We start from the raw sequence: 20,449 nt of genomic DNA, 5'->3' as shown, positions 1-20,449 counted from the left end.
CGTGCTCCATAACAGAAGAAGCCACCACAATGAGAGGCCTGTGCACCACAACGAAGAGTAGCCCCTGCTCGCCACAACTAGAGAAAGCCCATGAGCAGCAACGAAGACCCAACACAGCCAAAAATAAATAAATTTTAAAAATATATAAATGGTTCGTGACCTTGGCCCAATGAAGACCATCAAACCCACTGGGACCCTTTATCGATATGATGTTTTCTTTTAGATACAGCACTAAAGTTTCAAGTGATCCCTTCACAGAACTAATCTTAAAACCAACGCCTTTAATTCCTACTTCTGTACAACAAGCTCTGGGCCTAGTGCAGACCCTTCACCAGAGGCTCTGAGGCTGTGACACCACACAGAAGAAGCACAAAGCCCACATTATGTATGTATGCAAAGGTAGAAGCTGGGGTAAAATCGGCAGAGGTGACAACAGTATTCCCAAGGGAACCAGTCTCAGCTCCAGCTCCCATTTGCCCTCTCAGTTAGCTGAGTGCATACCACGCACAGTGGAAACCTACTCAGGTGATTTACATACTGAGAAACAAAGACAGCCAACTCCCAAACTGGGGCCACCCATGTGCCTCCCTTCAACCTACAAATTAGATTCTTTCCCAGCAGCAAGGAGTTTCTCTCAGAGGTGGTGATGTCTTGTTCTGCCCAGAGTATACTACCTGGCTCCACATCCAGTGGAGCCTGGCCCAGTATTGGCCAGAATCACTTGGGCCGAGCCCCAGAGGTGCTATCTGAAAGGGATTACTGTCAGTACTTGGCCAGGACAATTTAATGCACGTGTTACTAAAAGGCCAGTGAATGTTACTAGCCTTTTTGGAGAAAGCATTTCCTCTTGAAAAGGACACCTAGAAATACAAGAGAAGCTTTCTTGGGAAAACCCCATATTTTGTCTAAAATGAACCAGACCTGAGAAAAGTTTAGCCCAACTTGTTGGATATAGTCCCACCCACGTAGGTACCTATCTCTTGCCTTGTTCCTATTTTCCCACTAGGTCCATGAGACCTAAAGTCCAAGAAAGGATTGCGAACTTTGTACTAGAAATTTCTGGAAACTTCTCTGGTTCTTGGGAACAGGGGCTGAGGGATGGCTGTTATATTTATGATGTAAGCAAGTATGACAGCAGGCCTAAGTAGAAAGGTAGGAGCTAGATGGGATAAGGTGGGAGGGGTGGAGCCCCAGGTAAGAGGGTCTCAGAAGAGAAACCCACCTGAACAGACTGTGAAAAGGAAACCATCTAAGAGTGAGCAGTCAGACAGGCTGCCTTTGGAAACCCCAGTGTCCTTTGAAAAAAATCTTCACCTGTGGGCCTTGGTTTCATTCTGTGACAAATGAGTCATGTCGTGGTCTGAGTCTTCTTTCTTCCTTTTAAAAACATTCTTCTTTTTATTATTATGTTTCTCTGAAATTCAATCAACCAATGACAATGTCGGGAAAGTCGCACTGTATGCAGCCCTGCTGTTATTTTATTTCTCACTCAGAGACAGGAATTCAGACACAACAGATCATCTACTTAATCTACATGTTCCATCCTGACTGGTAAATAAACTCTCTTCTCTAAAGCCATATAAAGTTACTCCAGAGGAGAGCCATCAATTGGGTTGTGCTTGTGAAATTCATTACTGGCCTAAGCAACATGGTGAAGTGCTGTACTGAGATTTTATGTATGGCCACAGGCACCAGTGAAAGGAACTCTGACTCGCTGAAGCTAAGGGCCACAGCCTTCTGCAAGGTGATGACTAGGGGCCCTTAGGAGCCCTAGGCTTGAAGAGAGCTCCCTCTGGAGAGGCCCCTCCCATCCCCACCCAAGGGGATTCAGCCAAGGAGACATGGCAGAAAAATGTCTCATTTCAAGGCAAAGACAAAAGAATGAACATACTAAAAGAGAGATGTGAAGAAATATTAGGTTTCTACTCCCTACCCTTTCAGAAGAAAAGAATGATCTAAGAACCAGTACTGGCTTCCAGAAGGCCCCAAGCTGCCTATAGGCAAAAAGGTACAACCACTCCTAATTTGTGATCTCAGCTTACTACAGAAGATGCCTGGTCACACCTCTTACCTCTTTAAGATATTCAGCCTGAAGCATGAACAGGCCAGGGTAAGAGACTCCAACTGACCATTCCAGTGAGAAACCAGAATGGGGAATAACCAAAAAGCTTGCATGGCAAGTGAAAATGGAGAATTTTGCAGAAAGCGAACTAACTAAAAGATAGGAATGAAACACAAGCCAAAATATTGACATGTATGAGGTAAACCACCTAGAGATAATTCTAAAACTCAAGAACAGAAAATTACTTGCAAGAAAATGAAGAAACTATGGACTATCGAGAAAAAAACAAACACACCTGAAACATAACTGAGAAGCAAAATTCTGCCCTTTATCGAAATGTCCGAAGACATTTCCATGGTTGGTCTAGTCCTTAAGCCTGAGCTGTCATTTGAGGAATCTCGAAATTTGTCTAGGACAAAGTGGTCTTTATAAGGAGAAAGCAAAGGTCTCACTTTTCCCTTACTTGGCAATAGCCAGTAGTCAAATATTTACTAAAACATATTTTAAGTTTCAGGCCCCAAAGATCTTAGAATCAGGTGAAGGAGCTAAGACACTGACCCATCAAAAGATAATTAACAGGGCTTCCGTGGTGGCGCAGTGGTTGAGAGTCCGCCTGCCAATGCAGGGGACACGGGTTCGTGCCCCAGTCCGGGAAGATCCCAAATGTCGCGGAGTGGTTGGGCCCGTGAGCCATGGCCACTGGGCCTGCGCGTCCAGAGCCTGTGCTCCGCAACGGGAGAGGCCACAGCAGTGAGAGGCCAGTGTACCGCAAAAAAAAAAAAAAAAAAAAAAAAAAGATAATTAACAGTGCATGGCATTAAATGATGTGTCATATAAATGATACAGGCCATAAATACTAAAAGTCTAAGAACAAGAAAAAACAATACTTCCTAAGGTCAGGGATGTGTAGCCAGTCCAGAATCTGAGGGGTAATAATACCCAACAAATATTTAGAGGAATGACTCAAAGCAGAGTCTTTGTCTTACAAACATTTAAGGAGCAAAGTTTCATACTTCCAATGGGTACCACACATCAATTAATTAATTAAAATTAAACCCCACAAATTCCCAAAATGCCACCTGTTACACGCCCATACCTGTACCCCTCTGACCCTGGGCAGCCACCAGACCCATCCCAACCCAGTGCAGAGAAACAAGGAAAGAGTATGAATGATTCAGTGTGAATCCACCCCCAACTCTGGAAACCCCCAAATCAAAGCAGGATGAGTCAGGGACCTTCTTTCTTTGAAAGAAAAAAGGATGCTTTCAGCCATTTTCCAGTGACTTTCAGCAACTCCTCCTAACAACAATACAATGTAAGATAAGACCTGCCGAAGTAAAAAAGCAGACCTGGCAGGACTCCAGAATGTGGACCCTTGGTTGACCCCACAAGCATGATGAAATTTTGAAATGGTCATTTTGAAGTTTGAGTCTTAGTCCTCCCATTTGTGAAACAGAGAAAAGCAGTTTCCATCCGTGGGCTTCTCTAAAAATTGACTAAAACAGATCCATGGACACATCAAGATTTGCAGCCTACTTGGGACCTCTATAGGACCAGCATTCATACCCTGGACTCACATGGGCTTCCCTACAATTAGACCGCACACATAATACAGTTTTCAGTAAAAATTTCTCCCCTTGTCTGCCTCCAGTCCTCCAGAACTTAATATTTTCACTTACTAGTCTTCCTGCTCACATTGGTCTAAGTTAATAAGATTTTGTTAATAACACTTATTAAGCAGGTGCTGTATTAATTATTTTACATGCATTATCTCATTTAATACTCATAGCAATCCTATTAAGTGCTATCACTATCCCCATTTATAGGAAACTAAGATACAGAAAGTAATTTGCCCAACATCACCCAGTTAGAAAATGTAGAAAATGGTTTCCAAACCCAGGTTCATCTGGCTGTAGAGCACAAACGCTTAGTCATTACACTATATTTAGCAGACATTATTTTTTTAAAGGAAGAGCATCTATGAAAAACCTTCAGCTAACATCATACTTAATAGTGAAAGTCTAAATGCTTTCCCCCAAGGATGCTCATTCTCACTACTCTTATTCAGCATTGTACTTGGCAGTTCCAGCCAGTGGAATAAGGCAAGAAAAAAATAAAGGCAAACAGATTAGAAAGGAAAAAGTAAAAATGTCTTTTTTTTCACTGACAATACAGTCATGTACATAGGAAAAAAATCCTTAAGAAATCTACCCCCAAAAACGTTACTGAAATGAATAAGTGAATAACTAATACAGGATACAAGGTCAATATTTTAACAATTATCTTTCTATATACTAGCAATGAATAAGTGGAAAACAAAATTAAACAAAAATACCATTTACAAAAGCATCCAGAAAACAAGAAGTACTAAGGAATAAATTTAACAAAATGTGACCCATTCACTGAAAACTACAACACGTTATTGAGCTGCTTTTAACTGAAGCCTTCAAATACTACTTACATAATTACAAATAAACTCATCAGTCTAGCACTCAAGATGGGTGGGAATATAATCCTAACTTACTAGGACCTTTGCCCATTTGCTCCTTTCATCCTGGTTATTTTGTATACTACAAACATGCCCCTCGGCCACTGAGAATGCTGCTCTGTCTGCATGGAATTGATTTAATCAATCAGTTCATCTCTCTCTATCCCTAAACCACCTCTACCTCTTCTGTCTCTGACTATTAGAACCACATCTCAAACTGCTTCTCCAAGAAACTTTCTTTAATCCTCTAACCAGATCTTTCTTTCTTTTATGACTCTTCCCCTCCTCCCAAAAGCACTATGTTGGTGTATCTTATGGCATTTGTCATACTCTAGACTGAATTACTGTTATATCTTTGTACTTCTAGATTGTAAGCTCCTTGGTGACAGGGACTGTCTGATGCAATTCCCCTAAAGTACCTAGTTCTTTACACAGAGCACATTTGTTGAAGCAAACATTTGAAAGACGGAAATGAAAGAAAGCTCTTTTAGTAATACAACCTCTGGGATACCAAACTGCATCACTGTCCCAATCAAATTAATGATGTCCTGACTTTCCCATGGTTGGACCAGGTATTTAGCCATGTGGTAACCTTCCTTATATTTAATTCTGAGGAATGTTAGTTCAGCTTGGCTTCTGTTAGTTGGACCAATATCAAGATCAAGACCAAGTAAAACATCCCAGCCTAAAGGACAAAGACAGATCCTCAGTCTGTATAAACAGACGAGGGAGGGAAGGAGGAGGGGGAAGCCAATGTCCTAAGCACAAAGCAGGAAATCATTGAAGGAAAAAAAGAACCATTAAAGATTCTGCTTCCTAAGAGAGAATAAAAAGTAACCTGAACATCACATCTTGGGGGTCTGTGTTGCTAGTAGAATAAGGAAACTCCCTAGGATACCTGTGCCTCTGCTACTCTGGAAACATCTGCAAGGGCAAATGGAATGTTAACTACCTCCAGCCCCACCCCAGGAGGCAAGCAGCACAATCAGGTTCTGAGCTGAGGCACAGAGAAGAGCTAGATGCTCTGTCCCAGAGAAGGTCCCTGGAGAGGCTATTTGGATCTCACTGCATGTACAAAGCAGGAAGGGAATGTCACTGTAGAATGGAGCTTGCCTGCCACACTCTGCCAACAGCAACCAGCCAGAGCAAGAAGGCTCCTTAACTCAACCTCATTTCATAATTATCAAAAACATCACAGCTGGTTAGCAGCAAATGATCTCAGTCAAGTGTGGAATCTCTGTCTTTTGACCCCAGATTGGCAAAAGCTTCCCAGCTCTTTGCCTGGGTACAGCATGTCCTCTTTCATGTCATCCTAAAGCCTTTTAATCATCCTCTAGGTTTGCTTCAGTTCCTACAGGCTTGCTTGAAACATTACTCACCAAGATTCATTTGTGTGTACTGTTGTTTTTAAAGGAGTCTACTTGAACTTCACATAAGACAGTCATTTTTTCAAACGTCATAATTTAGCACGTCCACTGCTCAATTCATCTACTTTCCTCAGTTTTCTAAAGAGCTCCCTATATCATCTCTTGAAATTCACAAACTGGGTTTATCTCTATGTACAAATTCCAATAAGTAAGTGGGGAGAGTTAATTCATGGGAAACAAGTAAGACAAAAATCCCCATTTCACACACATCCATCCAAACTCAAAATTTGGAGGGAAATTTCTTTTACCTTTGATGTAAATTATACTAACAACGCTTCAGACCCTGAAAAGAAAGACCCAAGAACAAGTGTCAAAGACTGCACAGGGGAAACTTCATTGATAGTGAGATCATTCCTTTTTCAAGTCAATGTTCAAAATTGCCATATGCCACTAAACCAACAGGCTTTAGAGGGTTAAGACGTCCCACTGTTTAGATTTGCATATTTGCTTTCCCCTACTTATCCAAATGGAAATTCCTCGATCCTCTGAAATTTTAACACTACGTTCAAATCAGTTACCTTAAACATACTTCAAAATAGTATTCAAGTGGCTAATTCCCCCTGGAGTCATACCAGCTATACAGGAATATGATCAAAATCAACCTCTTCATCAGCAACTGGGGTCTTTGGTTTCTAAATGAGAATCGAAGCAATCATGCACTGTGGAGTTTTCTCTTCCCATATATGGGATCATGTGATTTCCCACATGGATGCTATTGTGAGATTACCTACCAAGAGTGTAAACAGTGGGAACTGCTGTATGGGCAGAGCTGCAGCCCTAAAGCTCAGTGACAAACCTTTGGATCTCTCCTTTGAGCACCCCAATTAAGACTCACAAAATTCACTGCCATAAAAAACTTCTTAATGGCAAAGTATCTGAAAAATAAGTTGGTATTTTTATTCCTCACTCTAGGGTTATATTTGTAAGGTAGGATATTGGTTAAGATCTTGGATTAGGTTTAAAATATATATATATATATATATATATATATATATATATACACACACACACACACACACTACTTGGGAAGAATTTACCATAATATTGGCTTAATGGCAAAATTAACATTCTCCATCTGTTAAGAAAAAAAATAAGATTACTTTGAAAAACATTTTGCTTTTAGAGAAATACACATTTCAAGAATATGTTATAATTGCCTAAGAGCTGGGTAGCTGAGGACAGGGGTAAGAAGAAGACTTTTCACCGTATATTTTTATGTGCTTTCTAAGTTTTGAACCATATGAAAGTGTTACATATTCAAAAATATAAATACAACTTTATAAAGGAAAAAATTAATGACATATTTGCTATTAGGAAATGAAATTAAAATGTCATAGATAGGGACTTCCCTGGTGGCGCAGTGGTTAAGAATCCACCTACCAATGCAGGGGACATGGGTTCCAGCCCTGGTCCGGGAAGATCCCACATGCCCCGGAGGAACTAAGCCCATGCGCCGCAACTACTGAGCCTGCGCTCTAGAGCCCAAGAGCCACAACTACTGCAGCCCGCGCACCTAGAGCCCATGCTCCACAACAAGAGAAGCCACCACAATGAGAAGCCCGAGCACCGCAACGTAGAGTAGCCCTCGCTCGCCGCCGCAACTAGAGAAAGCCCGCACAGCAACAAAGACCCAACGTAGCCAAAAAAAAAAAAAAAAAAAAAGTCCTAGATAATAAAAGATGGTTAAGAGCCTTGGGACCAAGGAGAAGTTAGTCACCTAGCTAGTTAATATAACACCCTCTCTAGCCCCCAAACCTTTTGTTAATTCAAGTTGATAGTTACCTTATTTTTGTTTAAACATGGGGGGGCGGTGATAACCTGCCTTCCAAAAAAAAAAAAAGAGGGTCTTCTTCAACAAGACCTAGATTCTCCACTGCTCAGATCCCATTAACACTAATCAGCACAATGATTAAGCACATTGTGGTTAAGTACTCTAGTTGATTACGACTCCTTCAGAAAAAAAGGTTCCCATAGCGACAGGTAAGGGCTATCATCAAACTCAGCTTTTCAGCACAGGACTTGATGTCACAGATAGGAGAGTTAAGATTGTTTTAGTATTAATCTGGAGGCTTGCTTTTTGAACTTCACTTGCCTTCATCCATTCAAAAGACACTTATGAGAATCCCTCTGTAAGCCACCGGCAGTACCAAACATTGAAAGGCAGGAGAGCTAGGAGAAAGACCTCAAAGATAAGATATGGTTCCTGCCCCCAAGAATCCCAGTCTGCTGAGGAAAGCAGCCACTGAAAGAAATAATGACATTGTGATGGTAATTCTACCCCTAAATCTATAATCAAGCCTGTCCTCACCACTAGGACTGGTCAGTTTCTAATCTAGTTTCACTTTCCCCATCTTCAAGCTGCAGCACAGCTGGGTTTCCAGCTGGCTGGGGAAGAAAAGATTCTTTAAATAAACAGCACTTTAAAAATATGCAGTCGCTTTTGCTATACTGAATTTTGTGAACCACCTTGCCCTAATATGTGAATCTGGGTGCCACATTAATTTAAAACTATCCTAAAGAACATAAAGTCCCCCAGGAATACACCTTTTCTAGCTTTAACAACAAAGTACACTACGTTGGAAGAAAAAGGCAAATCATAAAGTCCCAAAGGAAGAATGATCTTTCTTTTAAAAAAAAAATATCTATTGCATCTATTCAATAAGGAAACAATTTAAAAAAACATACACATATAGGAAAGCAAATGATAGAGTGTGATTAAACCAAAATATATGCAACCGTCATTAAAAATGTAGGACTATTTGCAGAACAGGATGCTTTCATAGCATTGTACAGAGTTGCTAATCCCTGAGAGTCCTTTTCAAATCTTTTTCCTGTTCTTTCCTCAGAAGGCACAGAAAACACCTCCATATATGTAATCTGAGAAATGCAAAGATTTTACTCCACTCTTTACCACCAGAGGTAGTAATTTGGGATGAATGATACACATTAGATCTATAAAAATGCCCCTCTGGCACACATTGCTATTCCAGAAGGACTTAACAGGCTACAAGTCAACATTTCATAGTTGTGGTAAAATTAGCCATTTATGAAGACCTTTATCTCTCTGTATGGTACCTTATCCCAAAGTCCTGGCCCACCAAAACACAGCTTTCTGGACAATCTCCCTAGGAACCATACCTCTCAGAGCCCAGACAGGCTCACAGCTGAAAATGGCTAAATAAAGTAACAATTTAACCACAGTTGCTCAATATAACGGCCATGATGACAGTTTCCAGGTGCCAGTTTCCCTATTTTGCAATGGGCAGATCTGCTCCAAGGAGAAAATGTTCCCAATGACCCTGTGGCCCAGACGGCTTTTTTTAGAGATAGAAAACAGAAAATGAATTTGTTAGTTATTTCCTGCTGAGCACAAGTAAGGTGTTGTGGTTAGTTAGGAAGATTTGTTTCCTTATTTAATATACCATTACTAGTGCATGTTTTCTTCAACCACATTGTAGAAAATAAGAAAATGTAGTTTATGCTCTTCTGTCATATTATCACCAGTTCCACAAGTTTCCTCTCACAAAAATGTCCTTTAATTTCTAATCCCCTTAGATAAAGCCCCCAAACTGACTTGTATCTATATACTATCAACTCAAAGCAAAACTTTTTGCACTCTAAAATGTTTACTCCCATACACTTTCCTGCCCCTTGATAATTTGTGATGTATGAGGGCCCTCTCGTTAGCAGGGATTGCAGTCCTAAATTTATCTTTTTGAGAACTATATTGCACATGCTATGTTCATAATATGAGATGACCACAACCTAAAAGCAGACTATATTTCTGAACCCCAGTTCTTTCATGATCTCCATATTCAACGATTAAGCTATTAAACACTCACTAAAACAAGGTAGAATTGATGGAGGAAGGAGGAAAGGAGGAGGAAGACAGGGGACGATGACCACTGGGGCTCAGTGGACCAGACAAGGGATTATGTGGCAATGTGCGCGACGCACATTCAGGAGCAACTCACTGAAAGCCAAAACAGAAGCTGTCCTTGGATAAGGTTCAATAAATGTTTTTACTATTTCCCACTGCACAATACAGTTCCACAGCTCCCCAAGGGATCTCAGACAAAATGCTTAACACAATAAAAAATTAGAAATTCTTAACTGGTCTCAATTTGTCATCATCAAACATTTCAGAGCATAAAACCAACATTAAAGAGCAGTCAACAATATTCCTCAGGACAATGTCAGAGAGATAAACTGCTGTTATCACCAAAGTTTCTTTCTTCTTATTAAGACACTGCAAGAGTCTTCTGATTAAAGTGGTCACAGTTTAACATAATACCTAGATATACTCTCACCACTAAACTAAAATTCGTCTCCTGAAGGACAGGGGTGGGGAGGGGGCGGGGGACGTGGGGTAGAAGGGAAGCTTTTGAAAGTCAAAGGCATTGATATAGAAAGATGAGGGCAGCAAAACTTCCTACAAGCTGTTACACATTCTTTGCTACTCAAAGTCTATTTATACTACTCAGAATCACTTGGTAAACTAGTAAACACACCAACTTCTATGACAGACCAGGACATCTGTCACAATTCAGTGATTACACAGCTCAAAGTCACACTGCAAACACCAAATCCAGCCTTTGGGGATAAAATGAAACCCCAATATGAATAAGCACAAGACAAGCTAACATCAAACACTCCAGTCTGGGGACAATTTGGTTCGAAATATCTTACTGAGAAGTAAGTACTGGATTCAGGGACAAGAAAAAAGAAGATCTTAAACTGACATTTCTTTGACTTTTGACATTGGAGACCTCCATTCCCAGCTGCACGGATCTACAGATTTCAGTGTTTTGTTTCTAATCACCTGCATTCCTGTTCAGCACCCAACATCATGAAGATGAGATATGCAGTCAACACATCCTGCTGGTGAGATGTCAGAGCTGAACTTACAGCATTCAGCAGAAGTTACTCTATTTTGCCGTCATCACAATCAACAGACCTAGGAAGATCTCCCAGAAACAGCCAAAAGAGGTGTCTGCTCACTAGTCGTGGAGGTTAAGAGAGGGCTGTGCTACCAGCTTAGAAAAGACAGGCAATCACGATGCAGAATAAAACCCTGAGCCACATGGGGGACAGAAAACAGTAGCAGAAAAAGTCTCAACTCTGCCTGTGCCAGCGGTGTGGATGAGCTGACCGGGAGCCCAGGAGAGGAAGGAGGGGGCGGGGGCCATGATTCCCTAGGAGAACTTGTAAGCGGAGGCCTTCACAGCCTGGGAATCTGCCCAGCTGCTCCTGCAGACCCTGCCAGCCTGGGCAAGGCAGGCCCGTGGGAGCAGAGCGGGCAAGGCCTCCGAGGGTCACTCCTGACTCACTGAGCCTCGGGCCAGCAACACCAGGACCTCTCCGTTTTTCCTGCCGCTACTGGGCTATGATGGCAGTTTTCCAGCCCCACATGCCATACATCAGCCGCAGATCCCTGCTGGCACAGGCCAGCGCGTCCCCCCGCCCCCACCCCTGGCACACTTTGAGCCTGATCCTCCTTCTCCCCAGCCCAACACCCTCACCCACCATGCCAAACGCCCTGCACAGGGGCGGCCCCACCCCCCAGCGGCCGGCCGGGGCGCTGCCAGGCCTGGGCACCTGCAGCACCTCCCGCCCCACCCCCATTCTCCACAGCTTCGCCCCTCCCCCCTTTCTCTAGCAGAGGGAGGGGGCGACTCACCGCAGTCAGTGCACAGGATCTTGCCCACCTCTTTCTTGAGGTTTTTGCCGTTGGTGTCAAGAGGGGCAAAGGCTGTCTTAAAGACCAAGGGCTGCTCCGTGGGCTCCAGGAAAAAGATGTAGCGCTGGTTCCTTTCGAGCGGCGCACAGGAGCCCACGCTGATCACCTGCTCGCGCTGCAGTCCCCCGCTCCGGAGCGGCCACTTGTCCAGCACCTTCACCAGTGCCACCCGACCCGAGGCGGGCGGCTCACGGGTGCTGTTGGAGCTGGAGCCGCCGGCCGGGGCCAGCCCCTGTACCTTGCCCTCCACCACCACGGGTGCCTTGTACGCCTGGTCCTGCACCGACTTGAGGCTAGGCGAGTAGCAGGCGAGTGACACACCGAAGAGCAGCATAGAGAAGCCGGGGGCCGGGTCGCGCCTCATGCCGCCGGCGGCTGCGGCTCGCGAGCGGGCGGCGGCTCTCCGGGCTGCGGGGCTGCGGGGCTGCGGCTGTTGCGACGGCCGCGGCTCTGGGGGCGCAGCGGGACGAGAGATGCCGCTGTTGCTGTCGCTGCTGCTGCTCCTGCTGCTGCTGCTCTCGCCGCCGCTGCTGCTGCTGCTCCTCTCGCTGCTGCTGCTGTCGCTGTAGCTGCTGCACCGAGCCTTCTCCAGTGGCGGCGGCGGCAGCGCTGAGCAGCAAACCTGCCGCATCTGGCCAGGCCATTTGGGGGGCTCCGCCGCTCCGCCGCCGCCGCCGCCTTGGGAGGGGAAACCAGAGCCCGCTGGAAAACCGGAAACAGCGTAACGTTAGCGCCTTATAGCCCTCCACCCGCAGCCCGGGGAGGCGGCCCAGCTAGGGCAGGGGGCAGGCGGCAAGCGGGCCGCTATGCGCAGCGCGGAGGCGCGCAGCGCTCCCACCCTGCGCGCCAGGACCTGGAGGTGGATGCGGAGGATGGGACGTCCGCCCACTTGCTCTCTCGCGCCCCCTCTACCCCCGAACCGAGTGGGGAGCGCGGCTTCTGCAGGGGAAGCTTGGGACTGCACTGCTTCAGTGCCGGCTTCAGGGCCCGCAGGGACGCGGGAGGAATTGTGCTACCCTTTGCTCTTGGGATTTATGGGCACGACAGTGGGGTAGTCCGTGAGCAGAGGGCGGAGTAGAGATAACAGATTCTGGCACCGTCCTATGAAGGGGGAAGTGGGACACAGGCTGTGCCCTGCCTTTGGACATCGGCTGTAGGAGCCAAGGAGATTGTCACGGCCCGGGTGACTGGCCAGCCTCCTGCCTCCTGGGGTTGTATATCCCCTTCCCTGGGAGGACCCTAGAGGCCAGCCCTTAATCGGGCCCACGTGCTTGGCCCTGCCACCGCCAGGTGAGCGCTGGAGATTCGAGTTAAGGTGGGGGAGGATCCCAGCCCCGTCATTTGGGGGAGAATTGGGGCTACATGGAGTCTTGCCTCGGCGTTGAGGACACCTAACCCCGGGTGGTGGTTGAGAGAGGGTCCAGTCCCCAGGTCTCTGGGCTTTCTCCAGAAGCCAGGCGGGACCAGGTTACACGGTATACAACCTCATCTTCTTTTAAAAAAGCCTCTTCCTAAAGGAGGTGGGGGCTTCTTGGGAGCCAACCTAAGAGCCAGAGCCGGTTAGGGCCAGAGCTGCCCCACAGGAAATGGTTTCTTTTTAAAAGTGTGCTGCTTGCAAAGAGGCAGGAGAGTTTGCTCCACTGAAGCCAGCATCTGATTTTAAAAAGCGAGTTAGGGATCCATTCTCCTTCTATCAATAAGGATACAGGGAGTTTTTAAGACCCAGCTTATATCCCTGAAGGATATGGAGCTCAGGAATTCCAGTGAGGTCTTGGAGAATCTTATCCCTGACTGGGGACTGCAGGTAACTGGCCCGAGGATGTCTGACTTTGGCTAGGAATGCTATTCTGGAAAGGCAAGAGGGAGCTAGAGCTTTCCTCTTGGCTAAGAGACCCCCCAAACGTAACATATTCAAAGCCAACAGCATTATTTCTCCCACCCAACTCCTAATACCATATAATCATTAATGGAACCGTTTTATTATACTTGGCCACCCAATCCAGCAAGTCCCTCAGTCTCATTTTATTCTCCCTCATCCAACCAACAACCAAGTCCTTTGCCACTTCTTTTTTTAAAAAAAAATCCCCGATTTATCTAGCTCCTCTCCAACTCTGCATGAATACCCGAGGTCCAAGTGCTCCTCACCTCTCACCTGGACCACCACAAAGCCTTCTCACTAGTCTCCACACCTTTCACCTCATCACCCTCCTCCAGTCCTACCACTGCCAGAGTGATCTTTCTAAAAATAAAATATAAATATGATTTGGCCATGCCACTGCTCTCAGGAGTAAAGTCCAAACTCTTCAGCATGGCTCTTCACGGGCCCCCTCTACTGAGCCAACTCCATCCTCTGGGAGCCAAGCCCCTACCCTAGCAGTCCTCAGCACATCATACTGTTTCTTGGTGTGCTTCTGCACATGATGTCTCTTGTGTCCAGGAAGCCTCACCTCCGCCTTGTCCACCTGGAAAACTATTCTATCCCCAAGGCCTAGCTCAGCAGTAAACCTCATCCCTCCCTCCCTACATATGCACCACCATCCTCACCACCATACGCATACAAGATGGAATTAATTCCTTCCTCTTCTGTGTTACCATGTGCCTCATACATATTACTGTTATGGCAAAGACCTATACTGTACTTCAAGCAGCTATTAATGGGTCTGCATTAGACCCATCAGACTAAGCACCTTAATGGCAGAGACTATGTCCTATTAGGCTTTAGATACCTATCCAAAACAACAACCAACATAGTGCCTGGCATAAAATAAGGATCAGCAAATCCTTAGTGAAAGAAGGAGGGTAGGAATTAAAGAATGGAAATCAGCTGTCTTAAAGGCATCAAGCCAATCTTGTTGGCCCCTTCAGTGTCTCCTTTTCCATTTTCATCGATCATAGCTATAAGGAAGATTACTAACTCCACCCTCGCATTTTGCAATGGAAGAAACAATCCCAGGGAGGAAAAGGGTATTACTCAAGATCATACACAGCCAAGATTGTACTCAGTCTTCTGTTCCTGAGACCAGGGTAGTGGCGAAGAGCTTGTGCTCTAGGGTCAAGCAGTACTGGGTTTTAAACCAATTTTGTAAGTTACTAATTTTGACTTGACTCTATTTCCCTCTCTAGGGCTTAGCTTTCTCATTCGTATAATGGAGACTATACTAGGGTCTACCTCATAAAATTGTTTTTTGCTCATTGTGTACTTAATTCAATAAACATCTGATGGAATGGCTCCTCTGTGCCCAGCACCCAGGCATGGGACTGGTCACTGGATATACTGCAGTGAACCAAACTGACACTGTCCCCGCTCCCAAAGCTCTTACTCCATTCGGGAGACAACAGTAAACAAATAGGTGAAATAGGACGAATAGGTAACTGTCCTGAAGGAAATAAACAGGATGAAATGATAGGAAATAATGGAAAGGGGAGAGGGTAGGTCTACTTGGATAAGGGAGGGTTTCTCTGAGGAGATAACATTTAAATTGGGATTAGAAGGATTTGAAGGATGTGGATTATGTGAGATAACAAGTGTAAAGTGCTTAGAACAATGCCTGGTGTAGAGTAAGGGCCAAAATTAATGTTGAATGTTATTGATATTTTACTTATACTGGTGGTTCCTAATCTAAGAGCTGAGACTCTCTGTGTGGTATGTAGTTACTGCACACTAGGATTTTCTGTATATTAAAAATGCAGTGCATTCAGGGAGCTGGGGATCAACATGTACACACTGCCATATTTAAAATGGATAACCAACAAGGACCTACTGTATAGCACAGGGAACTCTGCTCAATGTTATATGGCAGACTGGATGGGAGGGGAGTTTGGGGGAGAATGGATACGTGTATATGCATGGCTGAGTTGCTTTGCTGTGCACCTGAAACTCACAACATGGTTAATCGACCATACTCCAATATAAAATAAAAAGGTTTTAAAAATGTAAAAAAAAAAAATGCAATGCAATTTTTCAATACTAGAGGCCAGGGTGGTGAATAACAATACATATTCCATCTCTTTTTTTCACATATCCATTTTAAAGTATAACAAGACATTGTTAAGTATGCAGAAGAGTGCAACAAGGTGAAGAGGAGTGGCAAGGTATGTTACCATTTTGTCTTTTTTTAAAGGATACATACATAAATATTCGTAGATCGTAGATTACCTTTGAAAGGACACAGCAGAAATGGAAACAATAGTAGGCTCTGGGGAAGGGCACTGGGTGATGGAGGATGGGTGGCGGAGGAATGTGCAAGAAGAATGCTTTTCATGGTGTTCCCTTTTGTACCTTGTGAATTTTTTAATCAAGTTCATATACTACCTATTCCCAACAATGCTTGAGAGAGGATCCTCTAATTTTTTTTACTGATGCTGATTTTTTTTTATCATGTATTTTCTCAATCAGAAGTGACCTAAAGTAGAACTATTATTATATGGGATTCCTTGAAATTTTTTTAACTTTAAAATGAGATTCTGGTGCTAAAAAAGAGAATTATTAGGGAATTAAAAGGTTGGGAATTATTGCACTATAACTTTATCTTCTTTAGAATGAAAAGATAAGTTTTGAGATCCCAATTGTCCACAGAGGGTGGAGACTTAGGCAGAGATGTCTAAAAGGAAGAGAGGTCCTTGTCCAGATTTCCCCAAGGTGTGGTGTGTATGAAGATAAGCTTTACAGAATTAACATCAGCCATTTAGTAGAGAAGAGAGCCCAGTTCTCTTCTGGCTTTTCCTTAGGGATCAAAGTGAATTGGTACACAGTCTCAGAAAATAAAGCTTGATATTCTGAACCTGCTAACTCTTCACTGTAATTCAATAATTGATAGTCAAAATAATAATAGCCACCATATTTAAATGGCCTCTTGTGTGTCAGGAGCTTCATGTTTATATTTCCATGCCTCAACAACTTTGCATTTTACAAACTGAAGAGACTTATAGAGGTTTAGTAACTTGCCCAAGTGGCAGGCAGTGTTGGGATTCCCATTCAGGCTTGCTTTATGCACAACACCGTGTCTCTCTGAGGGGAAGGCGTCCTGCAGCCTCGCTTTCATTGTCGTCTGAGAGGTCTCCAATCTCTCCAAAATACTTCTACCAATGTCAGACTATTTGAAATGTACAACACTGGCAAGCAAATGGTATAAGCATCATTTTACAAAAGATGAGGAAAACTGAGACTCTGAGAGAATTTGACTTTCGCAAGATCACAGAGCTACTGATAGGACCAAGGTTTCTCACAAACTCAAGCTCACATTTTGGGGCGTTTTTTGGTTTTCTTTTTTTTTTCTGTCTTTTATTTATTTTTATTTTATTGATGTATACTTGATGAAATTGTCATATATTTAAAGTGTACAATATGATAATTGGATACATGTATACATTGTGAAAGGATTCCTACAATTAACTCATTAACAGTGTCTACCACCTTCTATACTCTGCCCCCCTTTTTTTATGAGAACACTTAAGTTCTACTCTCTTAGCAAAGTTCAACTATACAATAGTTATCAACGACAGTCACCATGCTATACATTATATTCTAAGAGCATATTCATTTTATAACTGAAAGCATATACCCTTTCACCAACCTCTCCCCCTTCCCCCACTCCCCAGTCCCCAGCAGCCACCATTTTATTCTCTGTTTCTATGACTTTGTTTTTTTTTTTTTGATTTCACACATAAATGATACTATGCAGTATCTGTCTTTCTCTGGCTGACTTATTTCACTTAGCATAATACCCTCCGTGTTCATCCATGTTGTCACAAATGGCAGGACTTTCTTCTTTTTTCAGGCTGAATAATATTCAATTATATATATATATACCACAGCTATGCATTCATCCATTGATCTTGTTGTTTCTGTAACTTAGCTACTATGAATAATGCTGCAATGAACATGGGAGTACAGAAATCTCTTCAAGATAATGATTTTGTTTCCTGTGGATCAAGCTAATACTTTTGAACAGAACCAGACAGAGAAATGGAAGGCAGACCTGTTCACTATACAGGCTCCCCACATGCTTGTGAAAAAACTTGTTCATGGTAGCAGTGGGCTGTGTCACTACATAATAATCACTGAGAACAAAAACAGAAGTAGACAGAATGGTATAGACATACTGAATTCAAGATAGAACACCCACATGAAAAGCTTGGCTTCTTCTCCCAGATCCCTCCCACACGAGGATGGACTTCTTCCAGCTTTAGCCGATTCAGTGGCCAGAAATGGCCACAGAACCAGGTTACATGGCTTATTACATCCCGGAGAACTGGTCCATCAAGGTGATGTGTATGGCCTTTATGTGGTCACTGGGTCTCACAAATCAAGCCAAACAATTTGCAGGACAGTCTCATTTTCTAAGTAAAGATATTTTGTAAACTTCTTTTTTTTCTCCTTTTGAGATCTGTTTTCTAAATTTGGCTTCCAGAGTCACTCTCAGGTTCTGTGCGGTTAATTTCTTTTCCTCCAAGGATTTTTAAACAAGGGACCAGATAGAAAACAGATATTGAGACTCTGAGGATGTTAGCATTGGGAAGGAATCAGCGTCAATGTAGCCCAATGGCCTCCTGTCACAGAGGAAGACGTGGAGACCATGCAGACTATTGGATTTGCTCAAGGTCACACAGCCTAGTTAGTGGCAGAAACATCACTAAAACCCTAACTTCCTGCCTAGTGTTCTTTTTGTTTATGTTGCAAAATCCTGGCTCCCCACATACTAGAATGGGAGCTTGGGCAAGTCACTTCACCTTTCTAATCCTTACTGTCCTTCCCAAATAAAATCAGGATAATAATATACCTACCTCTAGAGGTTTTGTGAGGATTCAGTGACATAACGCATGCAAAGTGCTTCACAGTACCTGGCACGGAGTAACTGGCTAAGAGCATGGGTAATGGACTCAGGCTGCCTACATCCAAGTCTCAGCTCTGCCAATTACTTAGCTGACATTTGGCCTAGTTACTTAACTTCTCTGGGTCTCAGTTTCCTCAATGGTAAATGCGTAAAGTGATAATAGTTCTTACCTCATTAAAATTGCCGCGAGTCTTATAGTCAAAAATATTATATTGCAAATTTGAACGTTGCTAAGAAAGCAAATCTGAACAGTCCTCATCACAAGAAAAAAAATTTTGTAGCTTTTTATGGTGACAAATGGTAACTAGACTTATTGTGGTGATCATTTCCCAATGTATACAAATACCGAATTATAATATTGTACACCTGAAACTAATATAACGTCACGTGTCGATTATACTTCGATTAAAAAATTGTTGTGAGGGGCTTTCCTGGTGGCGCAGTGGTTAAGAGTCTGCCTGCCGATGCAGGGGACGCGGGTTTGTGCCCCAGTCCGGGAGGATCCCACATGCCGCGGAGCGGCTGGGCCCGTGGGCCATGGCCGCTGAGCCTGCGTGTCCGGAGCCTGTGCTCCACAATGGAAGAGGCCACAACAGTGAGAGGGCCACGTAACGCAAAAAAAAAAAAAAAAAAATTGTTGTGAGTATTAAATAAGAGAATATATATAGCACACTTAGAATAATGCTTAGCACATGTTAACTAGTATTAGTCTGACTAGAATAACCATTTTCTTACTTTAAGTAGACATACTTTACCCCAATTCAGCAGTTTTAAAACCACCCATTTTCATATTTTTTGAACACATGCTAAAATTCTTAAGCATAGAGCCTGATGTTCTACTTTGTATGTATATTTTTAAAAGTCACATCATTGGTAGTCCCAGCTCCCAATCAATAGAGGACATGATTCAATAATTTATAGCCAAAAAAAAAAATTTATAGCCTAGGGTTGCATCAAGAGTCCAAGGGCTTACACTCTCCAATTTGCTGAAGAGGGCAGCAGCCCCTCTGTCTGAGTTGTTCCATCTGGGATAATAATACTTATTTCTTTGTAAAGTGCTTTGAGACCTTTGAATGAAAAGCACCATGTGAGCACAAATTATTATCTCTTTTCCAGATATCAGTTTTAGATTCAAATCCAGAAGCTCCCTAAAATAGACCACAGCAGAAGTACAATCTGGACACAGATGTATCTGTCCTGTGTTATTTCAATCAGATAATACATTCGTGCTTCGCACCAGCATTCGTTTTCTTTTAAGCATCATAGCCTGTCTAATTTGGATTGAGAAAAAATTAGATGTCTTTCAAGCTGAATGTTTTTGCTGTTTAACATTCAAAGATTTTCCTCTCTCTGTTTTCCTGATTTGTGTATTTGGAATCCTCTCCTGAGGTCAACAGGAATTCTGAGGTTGATTCAACTCTGGGGGCGTGAAGCAGGATGAGGAGAAGAAATTAGTCCCTTACTCCCAAATCCTCAGGCCAGTGTACCTTTGAGTGTCCAATTCAACCTTGTTTCTACTTCGTAATTTCCAGTTCATGTGCCTTCTTTTTCATTTACTTCCCAGACACTTCCAATATCATCCAAGGTCAGAAATTTGAAGACTTCACTTTTCCTGAGTTTTCTTTAAAATTCATAAATTTATTTATTCTACCAAAAAGCATTTATGGAACACCTACTATGCATACTGACCTAGATGCAAAGAAATAATAGCCATGGTTGCTGCTAGAGCTAAAATCTAGGCAATATTAGAGTCAGGATCTATTATCTGTTGAGCTAGCACCTGCCCTGGGCCTCTCCCCTACCCCCACTCCCCACTTTTCTTCTTTAATGTCATCCCTCCCCTTTGCCTCTCAGGCTCAGTGTCCCACTGTTCTCTCAGCTCTCCCAATTCTTTTTTTT

At 43.3% G+C, this 20,449-nt stretch overlaps 1 protein-coding gene across 2 annotated transcripts in view; it reads right to left on the bottom strand.

Moving 5' to 3' along the window:
- Nucleotides 1-12,690, bottom strand: part of NRG2 (neuregulin 2) — a 179,688-nt gene extending 166,998 nt beyond the window's left edge. Inside the window, exon 1 of one of the 2 annotated variants that reach the window (XM_060008723.1) lies at nucleotides 11,658-12,690. In XM_060008723.1, coding sequence (XP_059864706.1) covers nucleotides 11,658-12,348 — 691 coding nt within the window. In that variant the 5' untranslated portion in view covers nucleotides 12,349-12,690. The remainder of the gene's footprint in view (nucleotides 1-11,657) is intronic. The other variant, XM_060008720.1, reaches the window with a different exon arrangement.
- Between the last annotated feature and the right edge of the window lie 7,759 nt (nucleotides 12,691-20,449).

The sequence above is a fragment of the Delphinus delphis genome, chromosome 3 (assembly GCF_949987515.2).
Source record: "Delphinus delphis chromosome 3, mDelDel1.2, whole genome shotgun sequence".
Lineage (NCBI taxonomy): Eukaryota > Metazoa > Chordata > Mammalia > Artiodactyla > Delphinidae > Delphinus > Delphinus delphis.
This window is presented reverse-complemented; position numbering and strand designations above follow the sequence as displayed.